Below are 21277 nucleotides of genomic sequence, written 5' to 3' on the forward strand. Positions count from 1 at the left end.
AAACCAATGTCCCCGAGGACTATAAATTCTACCAAACGAATTACACTTACAGCACATTCGCCCATCCCTAGTGCTAGCTATTCTACAGCACACTTATTTGGCAATTCTGTTCTACTGTTGTAGCGCAGCTTCAATGCATATATGGTGTAATGGTAGCGAATTGTTAGGAAAATATACAACTATGTTAAAATACAAATGTAACAAACAACATTTTTTAATCTGGATTAAGGCTGTAAACTGTAGATTTATTCACAAAAAAAAAATCCTTGAAAAAAAGTGCTTTTTATTTTAACAGCTTAATACTTCATTATCCATTTTATTTGTGTACAAATGACATCAGTTTATCAAATTAAAAACTGACGGTGAAACAGCTCAAGTGGTAAAGGAATTTATTTCTTATCATCTGACCATGTCACCTCGTAGCCAGTGAACACTTTCTTTAGTTTTTCAGCTGTAACTGAATGGTCTGCCTTGCCATATCCCTAAGAGAGAAAAAAAAATTGTTCAAATTTACAGAAAATACTAGTGATTTGGATAATTGGTGCCTCCCCTACTGAATGTGACATCAATAAATAAGAAATCTTACATGACAACAGAGCCAAATACAAGCATTTCCCTGCAGAATTTATATTTCCTGAATTCAAGTCACTATTTGTAATAGAACCAATTATGATTTGAATAAAACCACTATTTTACGAATCCTGCTTACTGTGATTTCCATACCTTGTGTAAGTACCCAAGGAGCTCTCACCGTAGTAGTTCTTATTTATAGGGTCGGTCAAAAACCCACCCTTTTTAGCTGGAGTAGGATTTTCTTGCCCGATACTATTCTTATGCAAAAAAATCAACAATCAGATTCTTATCTACCGTCAAATTCTATGTTTCTATGTAACCTACGTTACATCATGGCAGCTCCCATTGTGTTATAGACACTAAAACTTTACATTAAATAGCTAATGAAACATTAAAAAAATCCATCTACATGTTATTCTCAGACTAATCTTTTCTTTGAATGCATAACTCTATCTAGCATTTAGTGTTTAATGTCCCTTTAAAGCATTGTATATACTAATCCATAAGCGGATACTCTTAATTACAGTATAAGTATTTTTTCCTTAAGTAGCATATCAAAGAGAAACAGGCTCTAGTTGAAAGATTTACATATGAATCATGTAAAACTATTAGCAGGTTCCCAAACAAATTAGATGACCTGGCGGACTTCTCCAGAAGCAACGACATCTTTTCAAGAAAGGTTTTTGAATCTGTTTTTAATGCAAACGTACCATCATAAAAATATTTTGGTGCTCTTGTAGGGAAAGGAAACACTAATTGACGAGAGATCTTTCGTCCAACACAGAAACTCAGAGATGCGATTCTTTGAGTACATTAATTAATAATTCAATCCTTTGTTGAAGATTATACTTAAGAAGGCTCAGAAGCAACAATGCACTACTGGAAGCTTGCAGGTGACTACACACATTTGTGATGACTCACCAGATGTGTTCAGCTATGTCCCAGTAATGCATTGCTGCTCTAGAGCTGACTAACTGTGCGTGTGTGTGTGTAACCCTTTTGCAGGGGATGAACAAATAATTACATGCAAGCAATAGTGCAACAATAAAATATGCTCTTACATGCAAGATCATTTTCTTTTTGTATATTTATATCCCTTTAAAAAAATTATTTAGAAGGTCAAGCAAAGAAGTTCTCTGATAAATTTCAGGACCTCAAAATATTACCAGAGAGATCCCAGCTGAAAGCCATACATTTTTAGAGTTGTAGTGTTGATTCAGGACACTAAGCAGACCTCCCAACTGTCCCTATATGAGAGGGACAGTCCCCGATTCTGAGCTTCTTCCTTCTGAGACAGTCATATGTCCCTCTTTATAAAATGTTCCTTAGCCCCACCCAGAAACACTCACAAACTGCCCTGACACACCCACAGACCACCCAGAAACACCCACAATCCCGCCCACTAACCACTCATGGTCCCTTCCACCACGGCTCCACCTACAAAATAGTGACGGGCTCCAATCAACCTCTTGTATCCCTCATTCTCAGCCACAAATGTTGGTAAGGTACGACTCAGACAATCAAGAGACACTTAAAGTCCCATTTAGCCTACTAAAGTGGGATAGGACTACCTTGGGCTCCTTAGGAGGTAGTTCTGCCTTGGGAGAGTTCTAGATCAAAAAAAGTATTTATAGGAGGGCATGTTTGGGCTGCGATTCAATATAATAAAACATGGTGTATAATTGGAGATCTAGTTAATATTTGCTTTTACGCTCCTAGATGGTTTAAGAGATTTGTAGCATTTTGAAAACCTAGGTTACAGATTTTTCTTTTGGGCCTCTCTAGGGAGTGTGCAAACAAAATATAATTTTTACACAAAAGTAAAAGGCGTTTCAATTTACATATTAAAAAAAGTGTTTTGTTTTTATTTCTTTTTTCAATATAGCAATAGCAGGTACATTTTTGCCAAGCTATTGAGTCTTTTTCCTTATTAGCCAATGAGAAGATAGCATTCTGATAACACATTATACATGGTGGAATTTTTTAAATCTATTTTAACATTAACAGTGTTCTCCACCGAAAATTGTGCCAGCCCGGTGGCATTATTTAGTAGCTGGATGGGGACACAAATGAATTGAATAATTTTACATAAATGTATTTAATAATTTGTGCAGTACAAATTTAGCATTTTTAATACTAGCTAATTTTAGATTAATATTGGCTAAAAATTTTAGCCAGGTGGTCAGTTAAATCAGCCAGTTGCTGCACCCGCTAAAAAGGTCCTAGGAAAACACTGCATTAAAGGGACATGAAACCCAAAATTTTTCTTTAATGATTTAGGTAGAACATACAATTTTAAACTACTTTACTTCTATTATCTAATTTCCTTCATTGTCTTTGTATCATTTGTTGAAGGAGCAGCAATGCACTACTGGTTTCTAACTGTACATATGTGTGAGCCAATGACAATCTGTATATATATGCAGCCACCAATCCACAGCTAGAACCTAGGTTCTTTGCTGCTCCTGAGCTTTCCTAGATACATCTTTTAGCAAAGCAAATTAAATAATAGAAGTAAATTGGAAAGTTGTTAAAAATTGTATTGTCTAAATCATGAATGTCTAATTATGAATTTGCTGTCCCTTTAAATTAGGTTTATATTTTAAAGCAAAACTTCTTACAGTTGATTCACCAAATACTCTGATCTTCTGGTCTTTGCAGTTGTGGTCGATCTTTCCTCCACCAAGGCACTTGCATTCAAAGCCCAGTGCTTGCATTGCTGGGTTTACCTTTTCAAATATGTGGTCTAGATGGGGGGGAAAAAATATATAAGAATATTATAATAATAATAATAAATATATATAAAAAAAAAAAAACATACCCACATTTAATTTTTCAGGAGCAAAAAACAACAAAAAAAAACACACCAGTTGTGCCTACAAGTCCCCCCCCCCCCACACACACACACTTTTCTCCAACATTGGTGTGTCCGGTCCACGGCGTCATCCTTACTTGTGGGAATATCTCTTCCCCAACAGGAAATGGCAAAGAGTCCCAGCAAAGCTGGCCATATAGTCCCTCCTAGGCTCCGCCCACCCCAGTCATTCTCTTTGCCGTTGCACAGGCAACATCTCCACGGAGATGGTTAAGAGTTTTTTGGTGTTTAAATGTAGTTTTTTATTCTTCTATCAAGTGTTTGTTATTTTAAAATAGTGCTGGTATGTACTATTTACTCTGAAACAGAAAAGGATGAAGATTTCTGTTTGTGAGAGGAAGATGATTTTAGCAGACAGTAACTAAAATCGATTGCTGTTTCCACATAGGACTGTTGAGATGAAGTAACTTCAGTTGGGGGAAACAGTTAGCAGACTTTTCTGCTTAAGGTATGACTAGCCATATTTCTAACAAGACCATGTAATGCTGGAAGGCTGTCATTTCCCCTCATGTGGACCGGTAAGCCATTTTCTTAGTCTAGCAAACAGAATAAAGGGCTTAATATGGGCTATAAAACTGGTAGACACTTTTATGGGCTAAATCGATTGCTTTATTTGGGCATTTTATACATGTTTATGCTGATAATTGACATTTATAAACTCCGGGAACGTTTTTTAACGGCAGGCACTATGTTAGACACCTTTTCCAGTCAGGGAGGGCCTTCCCAGTTGTAGGCTGAGCCTCATTTTCGCGCCATTACTGCGCAGTTGTTTTTTGAGAGCAAGACATGCAGATGCATGTGTGAGGATCTGAAAGTAGCTGGAAAAGTTTCTAGAAGGCGTCACTTGGTATCGTATTCCCCTCTGGGCTTGGTTAGGTCACAGCAAAGGCTATAGCTGGGACTGTATAGGGGTTAAATTTGTAGACGGCTCCGGTTCCGTTATTTTAAGGGTTAAAGCTCTGAAAATTGGTGTGCAATACTCTTAATGCTTTAAGACACTGTGGTGAAATTTTGGTAATTTTTGAACAATTCCTTCATACTTTTTCACATATTCAGTAATAAAGTGTTTTCTGTTTAAAATTTAAAGAGACAGTAACGGTTTTGTTTTAAAACGTTTTTTGTGCTTTATTGACAAGTTTAAGCCTGTTTAACATGTCTGTGCCTTCGGATAAGCTATGTTCTATATGTATGAAAGCCAATGTGTCTCCCCATTTAAATTTGTGTGATAATTGTGCCATAGCGTCCAAACAAAGTAAGGACAGTACTGCCACAGATAATGAAATTGCCCAAGATGATTCCTCAGATGAAGGGAGTAAACATGATACTACATCATCTCCTACTGTGTCTACACCAGTTTTGCCCACGCAGGAGGCCCCTAGTACATCTAGCGCGCCAATGCTTATTACCATGCACGGACATAGTGAATAAGGAGTGGGAAAAGCCCAGCATACCTTTTGTCCCCCCCCCTATATTTAAGAAATTATTTCCTATGGTCGACCCCAGAAAGGACTTATGGCAGACAGTCCCTAAGGTCGAGGGGGCAGTTTCTACTCTAAACAAGCGCACTACTATTCCTATCGAGGATAGCTGTGCTTTCAAAGATCCTATGGATAAAAAATTGGAGGGTTTGCTTAAAAAGATTTTTGTACAGCAAGGTTACCTTCTACAACCCATTTCGTGCATTGTTCCTGTCACTACAGCAGCGTGGTTCTGGTTCGAGGAACTAGAAAAGTCGCTCAGTAGAGAGACTCCATATGAGGAGGTTATGGACAGAGTTCACGCACTTAAGTTGGCTAACTCTTTTATTTTAGATGCCACTTTGCAATTAGCTAGATTAGCGGCGAAAAATTCAGGGTTTGCAATCGTGGCGCGCAGAGCGCTTTGGCTAAAGTCTTGGTCAGCGGATGTGTCATCAAAGACAAAATTGCTTAACATCCCTTTCAAAGGTAAAACTCTATTTGGACCAGAATTGAAAGAGATTATCTCAGACATCACTGGGGGAAAGGGCCACGCCCTTCCACAAGATAGGCCTTTCAAGGCCAAGAATAAGTCTAATTTTCGTTCCTTTCGCAATTTCAGGAACGGACCGGCCTCTAATTCTGCATCCTCTAAGCAAGAGGGTAATGCCTCACAACCCAAACCAGCCTGGAAACCGATGCAAGGCTGGAACAAGGGTAAGCAGGCCAAGAAGCCTGCTGCTGCTAACAAAACAGCATGAAGGAGTAGCCCCCGATCCGGGACCGGATCTAGTAGGGGGCAGACTCTCTCTCTTTGCTCAGGCTTGGGCAAGAGATGTTCAGGATACCTGGGCACTAGAAATAGTTTCTCAGGGTTATCTTCTGGAATTCAGGGAACTACCCCCAAGGGGAAGGTTCCACATGTATCACTTATCCTTAAACCAAATAAAGAGACAGGCTTCTTACATTGTGTAGAACACCTGTTAAAAAATGGGAGTGATACACCCAGTTCCAATAAAGGAACAAGGAATGGGATTTTATTCAAATCTGTTCGTAGTTCCCAAAAAAGAGGGAACTTTCAGACCAATTTTGGATTTGAAGATCCTAAACAAATTTCTCAGGGTACCATCGTTCAAGATGGAAACCATTCGAACGATTGTACCCACTATCCAGGAAGGTCAATTTATGACTACCGTGGATCTAAAGGATTCGTACCTACATATTCCTATCCACAAAGAACATCATCAGTTCCTAAGGTTCGCCTTTCTGGACAAACATTACCAGTTTGTGGCCCTCCCATTCGGGTTAGCCACTGCTCCAAGGATTTTCACAAAGGTACTAGGGTCCCTTCTAGCGGTTCTAAGACCGAGGGGCATTGCAGTAGTACCTTACTTGGACGACATTCTAATACAAGCGTCGTCCCTGTCAAAAGCAAAGGCTCATACAGACATTGTTCTGGCCTTTCTCAGATCACACGGATGGAAGGTGAACATAGAAAAAAGTTCTCTGTCTCCGTCATCAAGAGTTCCCTTCTTGGGAACAATAATAGATTCCTTAGAAATGAGGATTTTTCTGACAGAGGTCAGAAAGTCAAAACTTCTAAGCACTTGTCAAGTTCTTCATTCTGTTCCACGTCCTTCCATAGCGCAGTGCATGGAAGTAGTAGGGTTGATGGTTGCAGCAATGGACATAGTTCCTTTTGCACAAATTCTTCTAAGACCATTACAACTGTGCATGCTCAAACAGTGGAATGGGGACTATACAGACTTGTCTCCAATGATTCAAGTAGATCAGAAGACCAGAGATTCACTCCGTTGGTGGCTGACCCTGGACCATCTATCCCAGGGAATGAGCTTCCGCAGACCAGAGTGGGTCATTGTCACGACCGACGCCAGTCTAGTGGGCTGGGGCGCGGTCTGGGAATCCCTGAAAGCTCAGGGACTATGGTCTCGGGAAGAGTCTCTTCTCCCGATAAACATTCTGGAACTAAGAGCGATCTTCAATGCTCTCAGGGCTTGGCCTCAGCTAGCAAAGGCCAGATTCATAAGATTCCAATCAGACAACATGACGACCGTTGCATATATCAATCATCAGGGGGGAACAAGGAGTTCCCTGGCGATGAAAGAAGTGACCAAAATAATTCAATGGGCGGAGGATCACTCCTGCCACCTATCTGCGATCCACATCCCAGGTGTGGAAAACTGGGAAGCGGATTATCTGAGTCGTCAGACATTCCATCCAAGGGAGTGGGAACTCCACCCGGAGATCTTTGCCTAACTAACTCAATTATGGGGCATTCCAGACATGGATCTGATGGCGTCTCGACAGAACTTCAAGGTTCCTTGCTACGGGTCCAGATCCAGGGATCCCAAGGCGACTCTAGTAGATGCACTAGTAGCACCTTGGACCTTCAACCTAGCTTATGTCTTTCCACCGTTTCCTCTCATTCCCAGGCTGGTAGCCAGGATCAAACAGGAGAGGGCCTCTGTGATCTTGATAGCTCCTGCGTGGCCACGCAGGACTTGGTATGCAGACCTGGTGAATATGTCATCGGTTCCACCATGGAAGCTACCTTTGAGACAGGACCTTCTTGTTCAGGGTCCATTCGAACATCCAAATCTGGTCTCCCTCCAGCTGACGGCTTGGAGATTGAACGCTTGATTCTCAGATTCTGTGATAGATACTCTGGTTCAGGCCAGAAAACCGGTAACTAGAAAGATTTACCATAAAATATGGAAAAGATATATCTGTTGGTGTGAATCCAAAGGATTCCCATGGAATAAGATAAAAATTCCTAAGATTCTCTCCTTTCTACAATAAGGTTTGGAGAAAGGATTATCTGCAAGTTCTCTAAAGGGACAGATCTCTGCTTTATCTGTCTTACTACACAAAAGACATACCTTCTTTATGTCCGAATCCAGTTTCAAAGAAGGAACGTTTGTTACACAATTTGGACGTAGTCCGTGCTCTAAAATTCTATTTAGAGGCTACAAAAGATTTCAGACAAACATCTTCTTTGTTTGTTGTCTATTCTGGTAAAAGGAGAGGTCAAAAAGCGACTTCTACCTCTCTTTCCTTTTGGCTTAAAAGCATCATCCGATTGGCTTATGAGACTGCCGGACGGCAGCCTCCTGAAAGAATCACAGCTCACTCCACTAGGGCTGTGGCTTCCACATGGGCCTTCAAGAACGAGGCTTCTGTTGACCAGATATCTAAGGCAGCGACTTGGTCTTCACTGCACACTTTTGCCAAATTTTACAAATTTGATACTTTTGCTTCTTCAGAGGCTATTTTTGGGAGAAAGGTTTTGCAAGCCGTGGTGCCTTCCGTTTAGGTAACCTGATTTGCTCCCTCCCTTCATCCGTGTCCTAAAGCTTTGGTATTGGTTCCCACAAGTAAGGATGACGCCGTGGACCGGACACACCAATGTTGGAGAAAACAGAATTTATGCTTACCTGATAAATTACTTTCTCCAACGGTGTGTCCGGTCCACGGCCCGCCCTGGTTTTTTAATCAGGTCTGATGAATTATTTTCTCTAACTACAGTCACCACGGTACCATATGGTTTCTCCTATATATATTCCTCCTGTCCGTCGGTCGAATGACTGGGGTGGGCGGAGCCTAGGAGGGACTATATGGCCAGCTTTGCTGGGACTCTTTGCCATTTCCTGTTGGGGAAGAGATATTCGCACAAGTAAGGATGACGCCGTGGACCGGACACACCGTTGGAGAAAGTAATTTATCAGGTAAGCATAAATTCTGTTTTTTGTGCTCTGTATTTATTCACCCACTAACAACTTTAGAGTACAAACAAATAGCATGATAATTATATATTTTTTTTAAAAAGTCTGCAGCTGCCAGAATAGTTGCTTGCAATTGGTGATGCATCCCGTGCTCTCAAGCTTCCTGCATGTGGTTCTGTCACAGAGATAGTATATCACACGCAGGTGACAGACTGGGCCAAAAACAAGAAAGAGGGCAATCAAAAGGGGTACATTTCTGTTGTGTACGTTACTGGCAATCAAGGGTAAAATGCCATTGTGTTTTAGACAAAGGGATACATTTTTTGTATGTGTGCTTTGTGCGTGTTACTGTAAACTGTGTGTGTGTATAATCTTAAGAAAACCCAACGTCATTAAAACTTGTTGACGCCTAAATGTTTGAATCATTTGTTGAGCCCTTACATATAAACATATACTAGCAATTACCCATATGATTTCCATAACAAACCAGTAAGTAAGTCCTTGGTTGACATTAAAGGGACAGTCTAGGCCAAAATAAACTTTCATGATTCAGATAGGGCATGTAATTTTAAACAATTTTCCAATTTACTTTTATCACCAATTTTGCTTTGTTCTCTTGGTATTCTTAGTTGAAAGCTTAACCTAGGAGGTTCATATGCTAATTTCTTAGACCTTGAAGGCCACCTCTTTTCAGATGCATTTTAACAGTTTTTCACCACTAGAGGGTGTTAGTTCATGTGTTTCATATAGATAACACTGTGCTCGTGAAGTTATCTGGGAGCAGGCACTGATTGGCTAAACTGCAAGTCTGTCAAAAGAACTGAAATAAAGGGGCAGTTTGCAGAGGCTTAGATACAATATAATCACAGAAGTTAAAAAGTATATTATTACGGGTGCGTGTCCGGACCAGCAACTAAGATGGCCACTTTTGCTTAGAGCTCTCCTTTAAAGAATTCTAATCCATTAAAAAACTTGAGCTCTCTCAAGCCATCCAATGCAGATTTTGGCATCCACATGAAGAGAATGTTTTCCTGTACCAAATGATACCTTTATTATATTTGTAAGAGCCCTAAATTGAGGTAGAAGTTGGTGTTCCAGCACTCTTACTCGGGTCACTGAGTTTACATAGAGCACAACATAACAACCCCGGACACTACAGACTGCAAAATAATGGAGGATTTCTCTGGGGAAGTACGAGCTCTGTTTATAGCTCTGGAAAGGAAAATGCTTAACCAATTTAAAGATCTTGCTCATATACTCCAGGTTAACACTGCCCATGGGGATACATGTGAGACAACAATGGAGGAAGCAGAGATGGCGGACGTGTGGCACCTACATGCAGAGAATACACCATTTCGCTTAACCTCTCGAAACAGTGCAGCAACTTGTACGCCTCAACGGATCTTAAATTTTGCCGATAGCTGTTGGATGACAGCAGGAGGTTGTTCACAAGCTCTTGGGGAGAATTGTAGAGGAGGCGATAGCAGTTGGCAAGTACCAGATCTTTATTTAGACGACGATCCCCAAGTTACCTCTGTAACCCACAGCTCCCAGTCTAGCTTGCGCAATGGTCTAAGCATAGATCAAGTTGGTGCGTCTATATGTGAGTTTGGCCTTTGTTCTGCTTCAAATATAAAGACACTACAGCTTAAGATAACTTACCGATCCGGACAACGAGCAATAGCACAGGAACTATCCCAAGTTCTGGAACCCAGGATACACATCCCTCCCGACAACCTCACTACTATTGCAGGGTTTTGGGGTTGCTTTACTACTCCTCCAGTGACTTTCTCAGAAATTGGCCCCAGATTGTATTTGCATTCCACATGTGCTAAACAGGGAGTCGGGTAGTCACCATTGACATCACCAGAGTGCCTTTTGAGGTTGTAAGTAGCTAACAGAAGCATATTTAAACATATGCGGTCAGTGTACTCCTCACAACCAGAAACCAAAGCCTCCTCTCTTTAATAAATCAGCAAGTAACACTGGACTTAGATTCTTTGCATGCAATAAGATATGTACGATCAATGGCGGTTTCCTGATAGCTTTTCTTGATGTTTTCATTGTGGTCATATAATCAGGAAACCGGCTTTAATTATTGTGACTTTCTCCTGTAAACCCTTAATATATATTTAATCTTTAGTACTGTGACCAGGTTGTTGTAGTTTTATGTGTATCTAATTTTGTCAAATGCTGTCCCCTACTGTTGCACACCTCACTTCTCTCTTACAAGTTTACCTAAGATATCTATATAGTGTGATAGCGTGGGCAACATCTCGATATTCAGATACACCACAAATTAGCTATGGGTAACACTCAGAGCGTCTAGGCTGATACAGAGGAGGTTCCAGTATTCTATATGCATACGATTATCGTATTATCAGGACTAAACAGCTTTATAAAATCCCACATGGAGTGGTTAGGTTAAGCTCTACCATAGGAGGGCTAAGTGGGGAAATCCACAACTCTATCTTTATTGTTTACAGTCTTAGTCAAACCCCAATTATCACTCGCACATTATTTATACCCTAGTTAATGCTCTTAAGCAGGGAGGATCATGATGGGTTCCTAGGCATATTGGGATGTTGGTTAATGTTTTAGAAGGGTGCACACATACCTATATGTGTGTATACAAATTGCTCTAATCATAAAACATGAATTTATGTCATATATAAACTAATGAGCAGCGAGGGCCCGCATCACTTTATAGCTTGGTTGCCCCCGGGGTGGCGCACATGGCTATATACATATTCTTTTGATCTTTAGATCCCATGACACATCAATATTTCCGGGCACTAATGTGCCTGGGTATCATATTGTCTCATCTCTCCATAGACTATCAAATACTGTACTAATTGACACCTTTTCCAAATAGACCTAAAGAAATAGTATAACTCATTTAGCACCCTTTCTCATATCGTTGCCTCTAATTTAGATATAAAGATGCCCCTAGTGGGTTCCTTAGCTCAGTCCTCTTTAAAATTAGATTTAACAGCTAGAAATTAGTCAGTTGATATAAATGAGGACATTTAAAAATCTACACCTGAGAATTCACATCTGCTACTTTATCTCATTACCCTCACTAGGCAATTGGATAAGTAGTAGTAAGCAGCACTGGAGACTTGTATGCACTTAAAAGAAATTCACTTTATTCAGGCAATTGGATCCTTTACAAAGCGGTTGATATGTGACAAATTTGTGCCATAGAGTTGCACCCCATGAACCGTTGCTTACGCGTTTCAGCCCTTATGGCCGCAATCGTAGCTGAAACGCGTAAGCAACGGTTCATGGGGTGCAACTCTATGGCACAAATTTGTCACATATCAACCGCTTTGTAAAGGATCCAATTGCCTGAATAAAGTGAATTTCTTTTAAGTGCATACAAGTCTCCGGTGCTGCTTACTACTACTTATCCAGTTGATTCAGAAATCGAGCAAGCACGGAAGATTCTACGGCACGACAGAACCTAGTGGACGCACTCACCACACACCCACCAGCGGAGGCAGGTGCATCTCAGAGGGAGAGGTGTGGCCAGTTGTCGGGTACTCGCAGGTGACGTCAGACGCTGAATGCTGAGCGGTGAAGTGAGGAGCGGGCCCAGGAGGGGAGAAAGTACCGGACAGGAGGCTCGTCTAAAGAAGTCCAGGTTATTTTACCGGTGAAGAGATATTCCTCCGATCAAGGGTACCCCTGTGGACGGGCCGCTCCCAAATACCGCATCACCTTGACAAAAGAAAAGTACCGACAAGAAGCCGGGTGAGTTAGCAGGTGCTTTCCTGTTCAGAATTTCATCATAGAACAGTGCACAAATGATATATATATTTCCTTAATACCATTTGCATCCTACGATGTGGACTTTGGTAATTTAGTGCTTACACAAAAGTGACCTCACTAGGCAATGTCTACCTTGTTTATATTGTTTCACCTCTTACTGTATATAGCTATAGGGCTCTTTGAGATATTACAGTGTTCCAGTTTGTATTTTGACATTCCTCATTTGCCCTCCTAACTATCTTACACTGCAGAGTTCTTTATGGTACCAACTATAGAAACTTACCTCTAGGTCAATTTTACACACCCATAAAGCTTACCTAACATAATTTTAGGATTTGTCCCAACATATGTAATACAATGGATCTAGATGTACTGTTACCCTGTTTATTCTTTGTTTACTGTCTAGTCCCTTATATGCACTTTAAGTTATTTAACATGAACTGAATATTGAACCTAGGTTCCCCATATATTCTCTCACTAATAGGTACAATCCCTTCTAATTTCATAACATTACTTCCTGCTCAATCTGATCTTATAGGAACGATACTGCAGTCCTAACAACAAGAGTCTAATACTTCCCCCCTCTGCATAACATTGAACCCCAGTTGATTGACACATATATCCTGTTGAATGGTTACCAGTACCCAGTTCGTAAACATCATATACCGCCTACTATATACTCTACTCTATTATCTCAGTAACTAATCTCCAGCCAATTCCTCCCTGGTTTACATTATGACCTTTTCATATGCCGAGCCCCCCTCATTTAGTTCATAAGTCTGGTAAAACCTAAGAGTTGCCTTAGATACTTTAGGAGGAATTTATGCCTCAGCTGTCCTTCAGCCCATCCAATTAAATTTATAATTAGCTCAATAGAGATCCTACTAAACCACGTCATAGGGACAACACTATACCCCCCAAACACCCGGACTCGCCCCCTCTTTCCCCCCCTTTTTTTTTTTTTAACCAGAGCGGCTCTTGTCCTCTGAATCCCCCCCCCCCCCCAAAAAAAATAAAACCTGGATATTAACCCCCATCTTACCACAATACACTCTGAATAGATAAATTGCTCTATGGTTTACACAGTAAGTTGGGGACCATACCTACTTGTATTAAGTTAACCCCTTAATGACCACAATGTACCCTGTATGTCACTGGTTGTTAAGGGTTTTTTCAGGACATAATAGCACAAGTCTAGCAAGAACACGCTATTAATGCCCTCCCTCCAGAAGGCTTTGTGGAATAGTGCAGTCTCAATGCTGGTGGCAAGACCGCACTATAAAACAATCAAGTCCCAAAAAAAGGCCAGCGACATACAGGGTACGTCGCTGGTCCTTAAGGGGTTAAAGGTTATAAAAAGAGGTTATTGTAATATATGTTCCAGTAAACTATTTCTACCATACGCAAGTCTCAACCATATACATTAAATATCTTCTAATTCACACCCCAGATATACTTCTATACTCTTTGCCAGAAAAACAGAATTTATGCTTACCTGATAAATTACTTTCTCCAACGGTGTGTCCGGTCCACGGCGTCATCCTTACTTGTGGGATATTCTCTTCCCCAACAGGAAATGGCAAAGAGTCCCAGCAAAGCTGGTCACATGGTCCCTCCTAGGCTCCGCCCACCCCAGTCATTCGACCGACGGACAGGAGGAATATATATAGGAGAAACCATATGGTACCGTGGTGACTGTAGTTAGAGAAAATAATTCATCAGACCTGATTAAAAACCAGGGCGGGCCGTGGACCGGACACACCGTTGGAGAAAGTAATTTATCAGGTAAGCATAAATTCTGTTTTCTCCAACATTGGTGTGTCCGGTCCACGGCGTCATCCTTACTTGTGGGAACCAATACCAAAGCTTTAGGACACGGATGAAGGGAGGGAGCAAATCAGGTTACCTAAACGGAAGGCACCACGGCTTGCAAAACCTTTCTCCCAAAAATAGCCTCTGAAGAAGCAAAAGTATCAAATTTGTAAAATTTGGCAAAAGTGTGCAGTGAAGACCAAGTCGCTGCCTTACATATCTGGTCAACAGAAGCCTCGTTCTTGAAGGCCCATGTGGAAGCCACAGCCCTAGTGGAGTGAGCTGTGATTCTTTCAGGAGGCTGCCGTCCGGCAGTCTCATAAGCCAATCGGATAATGCTTTTAAGCCAAAAGGAAAGAGAGGTAGAAGTCGCTTTTTGACCTCTCCTTTTACCAGAATAAACAACAAACAAGGAAGATGTTTGTCTGAAATCTTTATTAGCCTCTAAATAGAACTTTAGAGCACGGACAACGTCCAAATTGTGTAACAAACGTTCCTTCTTTGAAACTGGATTCGGACATAAAGAAGGTACAACTATCTCCTGGTTAATATTTTTGTTAGAAACAACTTTAGGAAGAAAACCAGGCTTAGTACGTAAAACCACCTTATCTGCATGGAACACCAGATAAGGAGGAGAACACTGCAGAGCAGATAACTCTGAAACTCTTCTAGCAGAAGAAATTGCAACCAAAACAAAACTTTCCAAGATAGTAACTTAATATCTATGGAATGTAAAGGTTCAAACGGAACCCCTTGAAGAACTGAAAGAACTAGATTTAGACTCCAGGGAGGAGTCAAAGGTCTGTAAACAGGCTTGATCCTAACCAGAGCCTGAACAAATATTTGAACATCTGGCACAGCTGCCAGTCTTTTGTGTAGTAAGACAGATAAAGCAGAGATCTGTCCCTTTAGAGAACTTGCAGATAATCCTTTCTCCAAACCTTCCTGTAGAAAGGAGAGAATCTTAGGAATTTTTATCTTATTCCATGGGAATCCTTTGGATTCACACCAACAGATATATTTTTTCCATATTTTATGGTAAATCCTTCTAGTTACAGGTTTTCTGGCCTGAACCAGAGTATCTATCACAGAATCTGAAAACCCACGCTTTGATAGAATCAAGCGTTCAATCTCCAAGCCGTCAGTTGGAGGGAAACCAGATTTGGATGTTCGAATGGACCCTGAACAAGAAGGTCCTGTCTCAAAGGTAGCTTCCATGGTGGAGCCGATGACATATTCACCAGGTCTGCATACCAAGTCCTGCGTGGCCACGCAGGAGCTATCAAGATCACCGAGGCCCTCTCCTGATTGATCCTGGCTACCAGCCTGGGAATGAGAGGAAACGGTGGGAATACGTAAGCTAGGTTGAAAGTCCAAGGTGCTACTAGTGCATCTACTAGAGTCGCCTTGGGATCCCTGGATCTGGACCCGTAGCAAGGAACCTTGAAGTTCTGACGAGACGCCATCAGATCCATGTCTGGAATGCCCCATAATTGAGTTATTTGGGCAAAGATTTCCGGATGGAGTTCCCACTCCCCCGGATGAAATGTCTGACGACTCAGAAAATCCGCTTCCCAATTTTCCACTCCTGGGATGTGGATCGCAGACAAGTGGCAGGAGTGATCCTCCGCCCATTTAATTATTTTGGTCACTTCTTTAATCGCCAGGGAACTCATTGTTCCCCCCTGATGATTGATATATGCAACAGTCGTCATGTTGTCTGATTGGAACCTTATGAATTTGGCCTTTGCTAGTTGAGGCCAAGCTCTGAGAGCATTGAATATCGCTCTCAGTTCCAGAATGTTTATCGGGAGAAGAGACTCTTCCCGAGACCATAGACCCTGAGCTTTCAGGGATTCCCAGACCGCACCCCAGCCCACTAGACTGGCGTCGGTCGTGACAATGACCCACTCTGGCCTGCGGAAGCTCATTCCCTGGGACAGATGGTCCAGGGTCAGCCACCAACGGAGTGAATCTCTGGTCTTTTGATCTACTTGAATCATTGTAGACAAGTCTGTATAATCCCCATTCCACTGTTTGAGCATGCACAGTTGTAATGGTCTTAGATGAATTCGTGCAAAAGGAACTATGTCCATTGTTGCAACCATCAATCCTACTACTTCCATGCACTGCGCTATGGAAGGACGAGGAACAGAATGAAGCACTTGACAAGAGCTTAGAAGTTTTGATTTTCTGACCTCTGTCAGAAAAATCCTCATTTCTAAGCAATCTATTATTGTTCCCAAGAAGGGAACTCTTGTTGACGGGGACAGAGAACTCTTTTCTTTGTTCACCTTCCATCCGTGAGATGTGAGAAAGGCTAGAACGATGTCCGTATGAGCCTTTGCTTTTGACAGGGACGACGCTTGTATTAGAATGTCGTCCAAGTAAGGTACTACTGCAATGCCCCTTGGTCTTAGAACCGCTAGAAGGGACCCTAGCACCTTTGTGAAAATCCTTGGAGCAGTGGCTAATCCGAATGGGAGAGCCACAAACTGGTAATGTTTGTCCAGAAAAGCGAACCTTAGGAACTGATGATGTTCTTTGTGGATAGGAATATGTAGGTACGCATCCTTTTAGGTCCACGGTAGTCATAAATTGACTTTCCTGGATGGTAGGTAGAATCGTTCGAATAGTTTCCATTTTGAACGATGGTACCCTGAGAAATTTGTTTAGGATCTTCAAATCCAAAATTGGTCTGAACGTTCCCTCTTTTTTGGGAACTACGAACAGATTGGAATAAAATCCCATTCCTTGTTCCTTTATTGGAACTGGGTGTATCACTCCCATCTTTAACAGGTCTTCTACACAATGTAAGAATGCCTGTCTCTTTATTTGGTTTGAGGATAAGTGAGACTTGTGGAACCTTCCCCTTGGGGGTAGTTCCTTGAATTCCAGGAGATAACCTTGAGAAACTATTTCTAGCGCCCAAGGATCCTGAACATCTCTTGCCCAAGCCTGAGCAAAGAGAGAGAGTCTGCCCCCCACCAGATCCGGTCCCGGATCGGGGGCTACTCCTTCATGCTGTTTTGTTAGCAGTGGCAGGCTTCGTGGCCTGCTTACCCTTGTTCCAGCCTTGCATTGGTTTCCAGGCTGGTTTGGGTTGTGAGGCATTACCCTCTTGCTTAGAGGATGCAGAATTAGAGACTGGTCCATTTCTGCGAAAGGGACGAAAATTAGGCTTATTTTTAGCCTTAAAAGACCTATCCTGTGGAAGGGCGTGGCCCTTTCCCCCAGTGATGTCTGAAATAATCTCTTTCAAATCAGGTCCAAATAAAGTTTTACCTTTGAAAGGGATGTTAAGCAATTTTGTCTTGGATGACACATCCGCTGACCAAGACTTTAGCCAAAGCGCTCTGCGCGCCACGATAGCAAACCCTGAATTTTTCGCCGCTAATCTTGCTAATTGCAAAGCGGCATCTAAAATAAAAGAGTTAGCCAATTTAAGTGCGTGAACTCTGTCCATAACCTCCTCATATGGAGTTTCTCTACTGAGCGACTTTTCTAGTTCCTCGAACCAGAACCACGCTGCTGTAGTGACAGGAACAATGCATGAAATTGGTTGTAGAAGGTAGCCTTGCTGTACAAAAATCTTTTTAAGCAAACCTTCCAATTTTTTATCCATAGGATCTTTGAAAGCACAACTATCTTCAATAGGAATAGTAGTGCGTTTGTTTAGAGTAGAAACTGCCCCCTCGACCTTGGGGACTGTCTGCCATAAGTCCTTTCTGGGGTCGACCATAGGAAATAATTTCTTAAATATAGGGGGAGGAACAAAAGGTATGCCGGGTTTTTCCCACTCCTTATTTACTATGTCCGCCACCCGCTTGGGTATAGGAAAAGCGTCGGGGGGCACCGGAACCTCTAGGAACCTGTCCATCTTGCATAATTTCTCTGGAATGACCAAATTGTCACAATCATCCAGAGTAGATAACACCTCCTTAAGCAGTGCACGGAGATGTTCTAATTTAAATTTAAATGTCACAACATCAGGTTCAGCTTGATGAGAAATTTTTCCTGAATCTGAAATTTCTCCATCAGACAAAACCTCCCTCATGGCCCCTTCAGATTGGTGTGAGGGTATGACAGAACAATTATCATCAGCGCCCTCCTGCTCTTCAGTGTTTAAAACAGAGCAATCGCGCTTTCTCTGATAAGTAGGCATTTTGGATAAAAGATTTGCTATGGAGTTATCCATTACAGCCGTTAATTGTTGCATGGTAATAACTATTGGCGCACTAGATGTACTAGGGGCCTCCTGCATGGGCAAAACTGGTGTAGACACAGTAGGAGATGATGTAGTATCATGTTTACTCCCTTCATTTGAGGAATCATCTTGGGCAATATCATTATCTGTGGCAGTACTGTCCTTACTTTGTTTGGACGCTATGGCACAATTATCACATAAATTTAAATGGGGAGACACATTGGCTTTCATACATATAGTACATAGCTTATCTGAAGGTACAGACATGTTAAACAGGCTTAAACTTGTCAACAAAGCACAAAAAACGTTTTAAAATAAAACCGTTACTGTCACTTTAAATTTCAAACAGAAAACACTATTACTGAATATGTGAAAAAGTATGAAGGAATTGTTCAAAAATTACCAAAATTTCACCACATTGTCTTAAAGCCTTAAAAGTATTGCACACCAAATTTCAGAGCTTTAACCCTTAAAATAACGGAGCCGTTTTTCAATTTAACCCCTATACAGTCCCAGCTATAGTCTTTGCTAAGACCCAACCAAGCCCTGAGGGGAATACGATACCAAATGACGCCTTCTAAAAGCTTTTTCAGAGATTCTTAGATCCTCACACATGCATCTGCATGCCCTGCTCTCAAAAAACAACTGCACATTAATGGCGCGAAAATGAGGCTCAGTCTATGACTAGAAAGGCCCCCTGACTGAAAAAGGTGTCCAATACAGTGCCTGCCGTTTTATAAGCGTTCCCCAAGATTATAAATGTCAAATGTTATCCTAAATCTGAATAATATGCACAAATAAAGCAATCTATTTAGCCCATAAAAATGTCTACCAGTTTTTTAGCCCATAATAAGCCCTTTATTCTGTTTGAGACTAAGAAAATGGCTTTCCCCATGAGGGAAAATGACAGCCTTCCAGCATTACACAGTCTTGTTAGAAATATGGCTAGTCATACCTTAAGCAGAAAAGTCTGCTAACTGTTTCCCCCAACTGAAGTTACTTCATCTCAACAGTCCTATGTGGAAACAGCAATCGATTTTAGTTACTGTCTGCTAAAATCATCTTCCTCTTACAAACAGAAATCTTCATCCTTTTCTGTTTCAGAGTAAATAGTACATACCAGCACTATTTTAAAATAACAAACACTTGATAGAAGAATAAAAACTACATTTAAACACCAAAAAACTCTTAACCATCTCCGTGGAGATGTTGCCTGTGCAACGGCAAAGAGAATGACGGGGTGGGCAGAGCCTAGGAGGGACCATGTGACCAGCTTTGCTGGGACTCTTTGCCATTTCCTGTTGGGGAAGAGAATATCCCACAAGTAAGGATGACGCCGTGGACCGGACACACCAATGTTGGAGAAATATATTTTCGTTGCTAGAATTGCTGATGACTTAGTCTATTTACTATGTTAGAAAGGTAAAGATGTTTTTTTTTCTTTCTTTTTCCAAATTTGATTTGTTTCTGGACATATGTACTGTGGCTATGTTATTTTGCATTACCTCAATAAAAAACTTATTTGTAAAAAAAAAAAAAAAAAAAAAAGTATATCACTACAACTGTGTTGGTTATGCAAAACTGGGGAATGGGTAATAAAGGGTTTATCTATCTTTTAAAACAATAACAATTCTGGTGTAGACTGTCCCTTTAACATAACTGGAAATCACCCCCTTGGGTAACAATAACATACAAAAGTCCTAAAATGAATCCCGTGGGTGGCGGTTACAAATAAAAATAACAGGAATGAACACATTGGCTGTCAGAGACATTGAGACATAAAAACAGAATTTATGTTTACCTGATAAATTACTTTCTCCAACGGTGTGTCCGGTCCACGGCGTCATCCTTACTTGTGGGATATTCTCTTCCCCAACAGGAAATGGCAAAGAGCCCAGCAAAGCTGGTCACATGATCCCTCCTAGGCTCCGCCTACCCCAGTCATTCGACCGACGTTAAGGAGGAATATTTGCATAGGAGAAACCATATGATACCGTGGTGACTGTAGTTAAAGAAAATAAATTATCAGACCTGATTAAAAAACCAGGGCGGGCCGTGGACCGGACACACCGTTGGAGAAAGTAATTTATCAGGTAAACATAAATTCTGTTTTCTCCAACATAGGTGTGTCTGGTCCACGGCGTCATCCTTACTTGTGGGAACCAATACCAAAGCTTTAGGACACGGATGAAGGGAGGGAGCAAATCAGGTCACCTAAATGGAAGGCACCACGGCTTGCAAAACCTTTCTCCCAAAAATAGCCTCAGAAGAAGCAAAAGTATCAAACTTGTAAAATTTGGTAAAAGTGTGCAGTGAAGACCAAGTCGCTGCCCTACATATCTGATCAACAGAAGCCTCGTTCTTGAAGGCCCATGTGGAAGCCACAGCCCTAGTGGAAGGAGCTGTGATCCTTTCAGGAGGCTGCCGTCCGGCAGTCTCGTAAGCCAATCTGATGATGCTTTTAATCCAAAAGGAGAGAGAGGTAGAAGTTGCTTTTTGACCTCTCCTTTTACCAGAATAAACAACAAACAAGGAAGATGTTTGTCTAAAATCCTTTGTAGCATCTAAATAGAATTTTAGAGCGCGAACAACATCCAAATTGTGCAACAAACGTTCCTTCTTCGAAACTGGTTTCGGACACAGAGAAGGCACGACTATCTCCTGGTTAATGTTTTTGTTAGAAACAACTTTTGGTACGTAAAACCACCTTATCTGCATGGAACACCAGATAAGGAGGAGAACACTGCAGAGCAGATAATTCTGAAACTCTTCTAGCAGAAGAAATTGCAACCAAAAACAAAACTTTCCAAGATAATAACTTAATATCAACGGAATG

General features: G+C 41.4%; 1 protein-coding gene across 1 annotated transcript in view; it reads right to left on the reverse strand.

Annotated features, from left to right (window-relative positions):
* Positions 1-266: 266 nt before the first annotated feature.
* LOC128646087 (14 kDa phosphohistidine phosphatase) overlaps positions 267-21277 on the reverse strand; it is a 39349-nt gene continuing 18338 nt past the window's right edge. Inside the window, exons 2-3 of the mRNA XM_053699529.1 lie at positions 3195-3319; positions 267-482 (exon numbers count right to left, since the gene is read on the reverse strand). Coding sequence (XP_053555504.1) covers positions 390-482; positions 3195-3319 — 218 coding nt within the window. The 3' untranslated portion in view covers positions 267-389. The remainder of the gene's footprint in view (positions 483-3194; positions 3320-21277) is intronic.

Source organism: Bombina bombina, chromosome 1, assembly GCF_027579735.1.
Source record: "Bombina bombina isolate aBomBom1 chromosome 1, aBomBom1.pri, whole genome shotgun sequence".
NCBI classification, from domain to species: domain Eukaryota; kingdom Metazoa; phylum Chordata; class Amphibia; order Anura; family Bombinatoridae; genus Bombina; species Bombina bombina.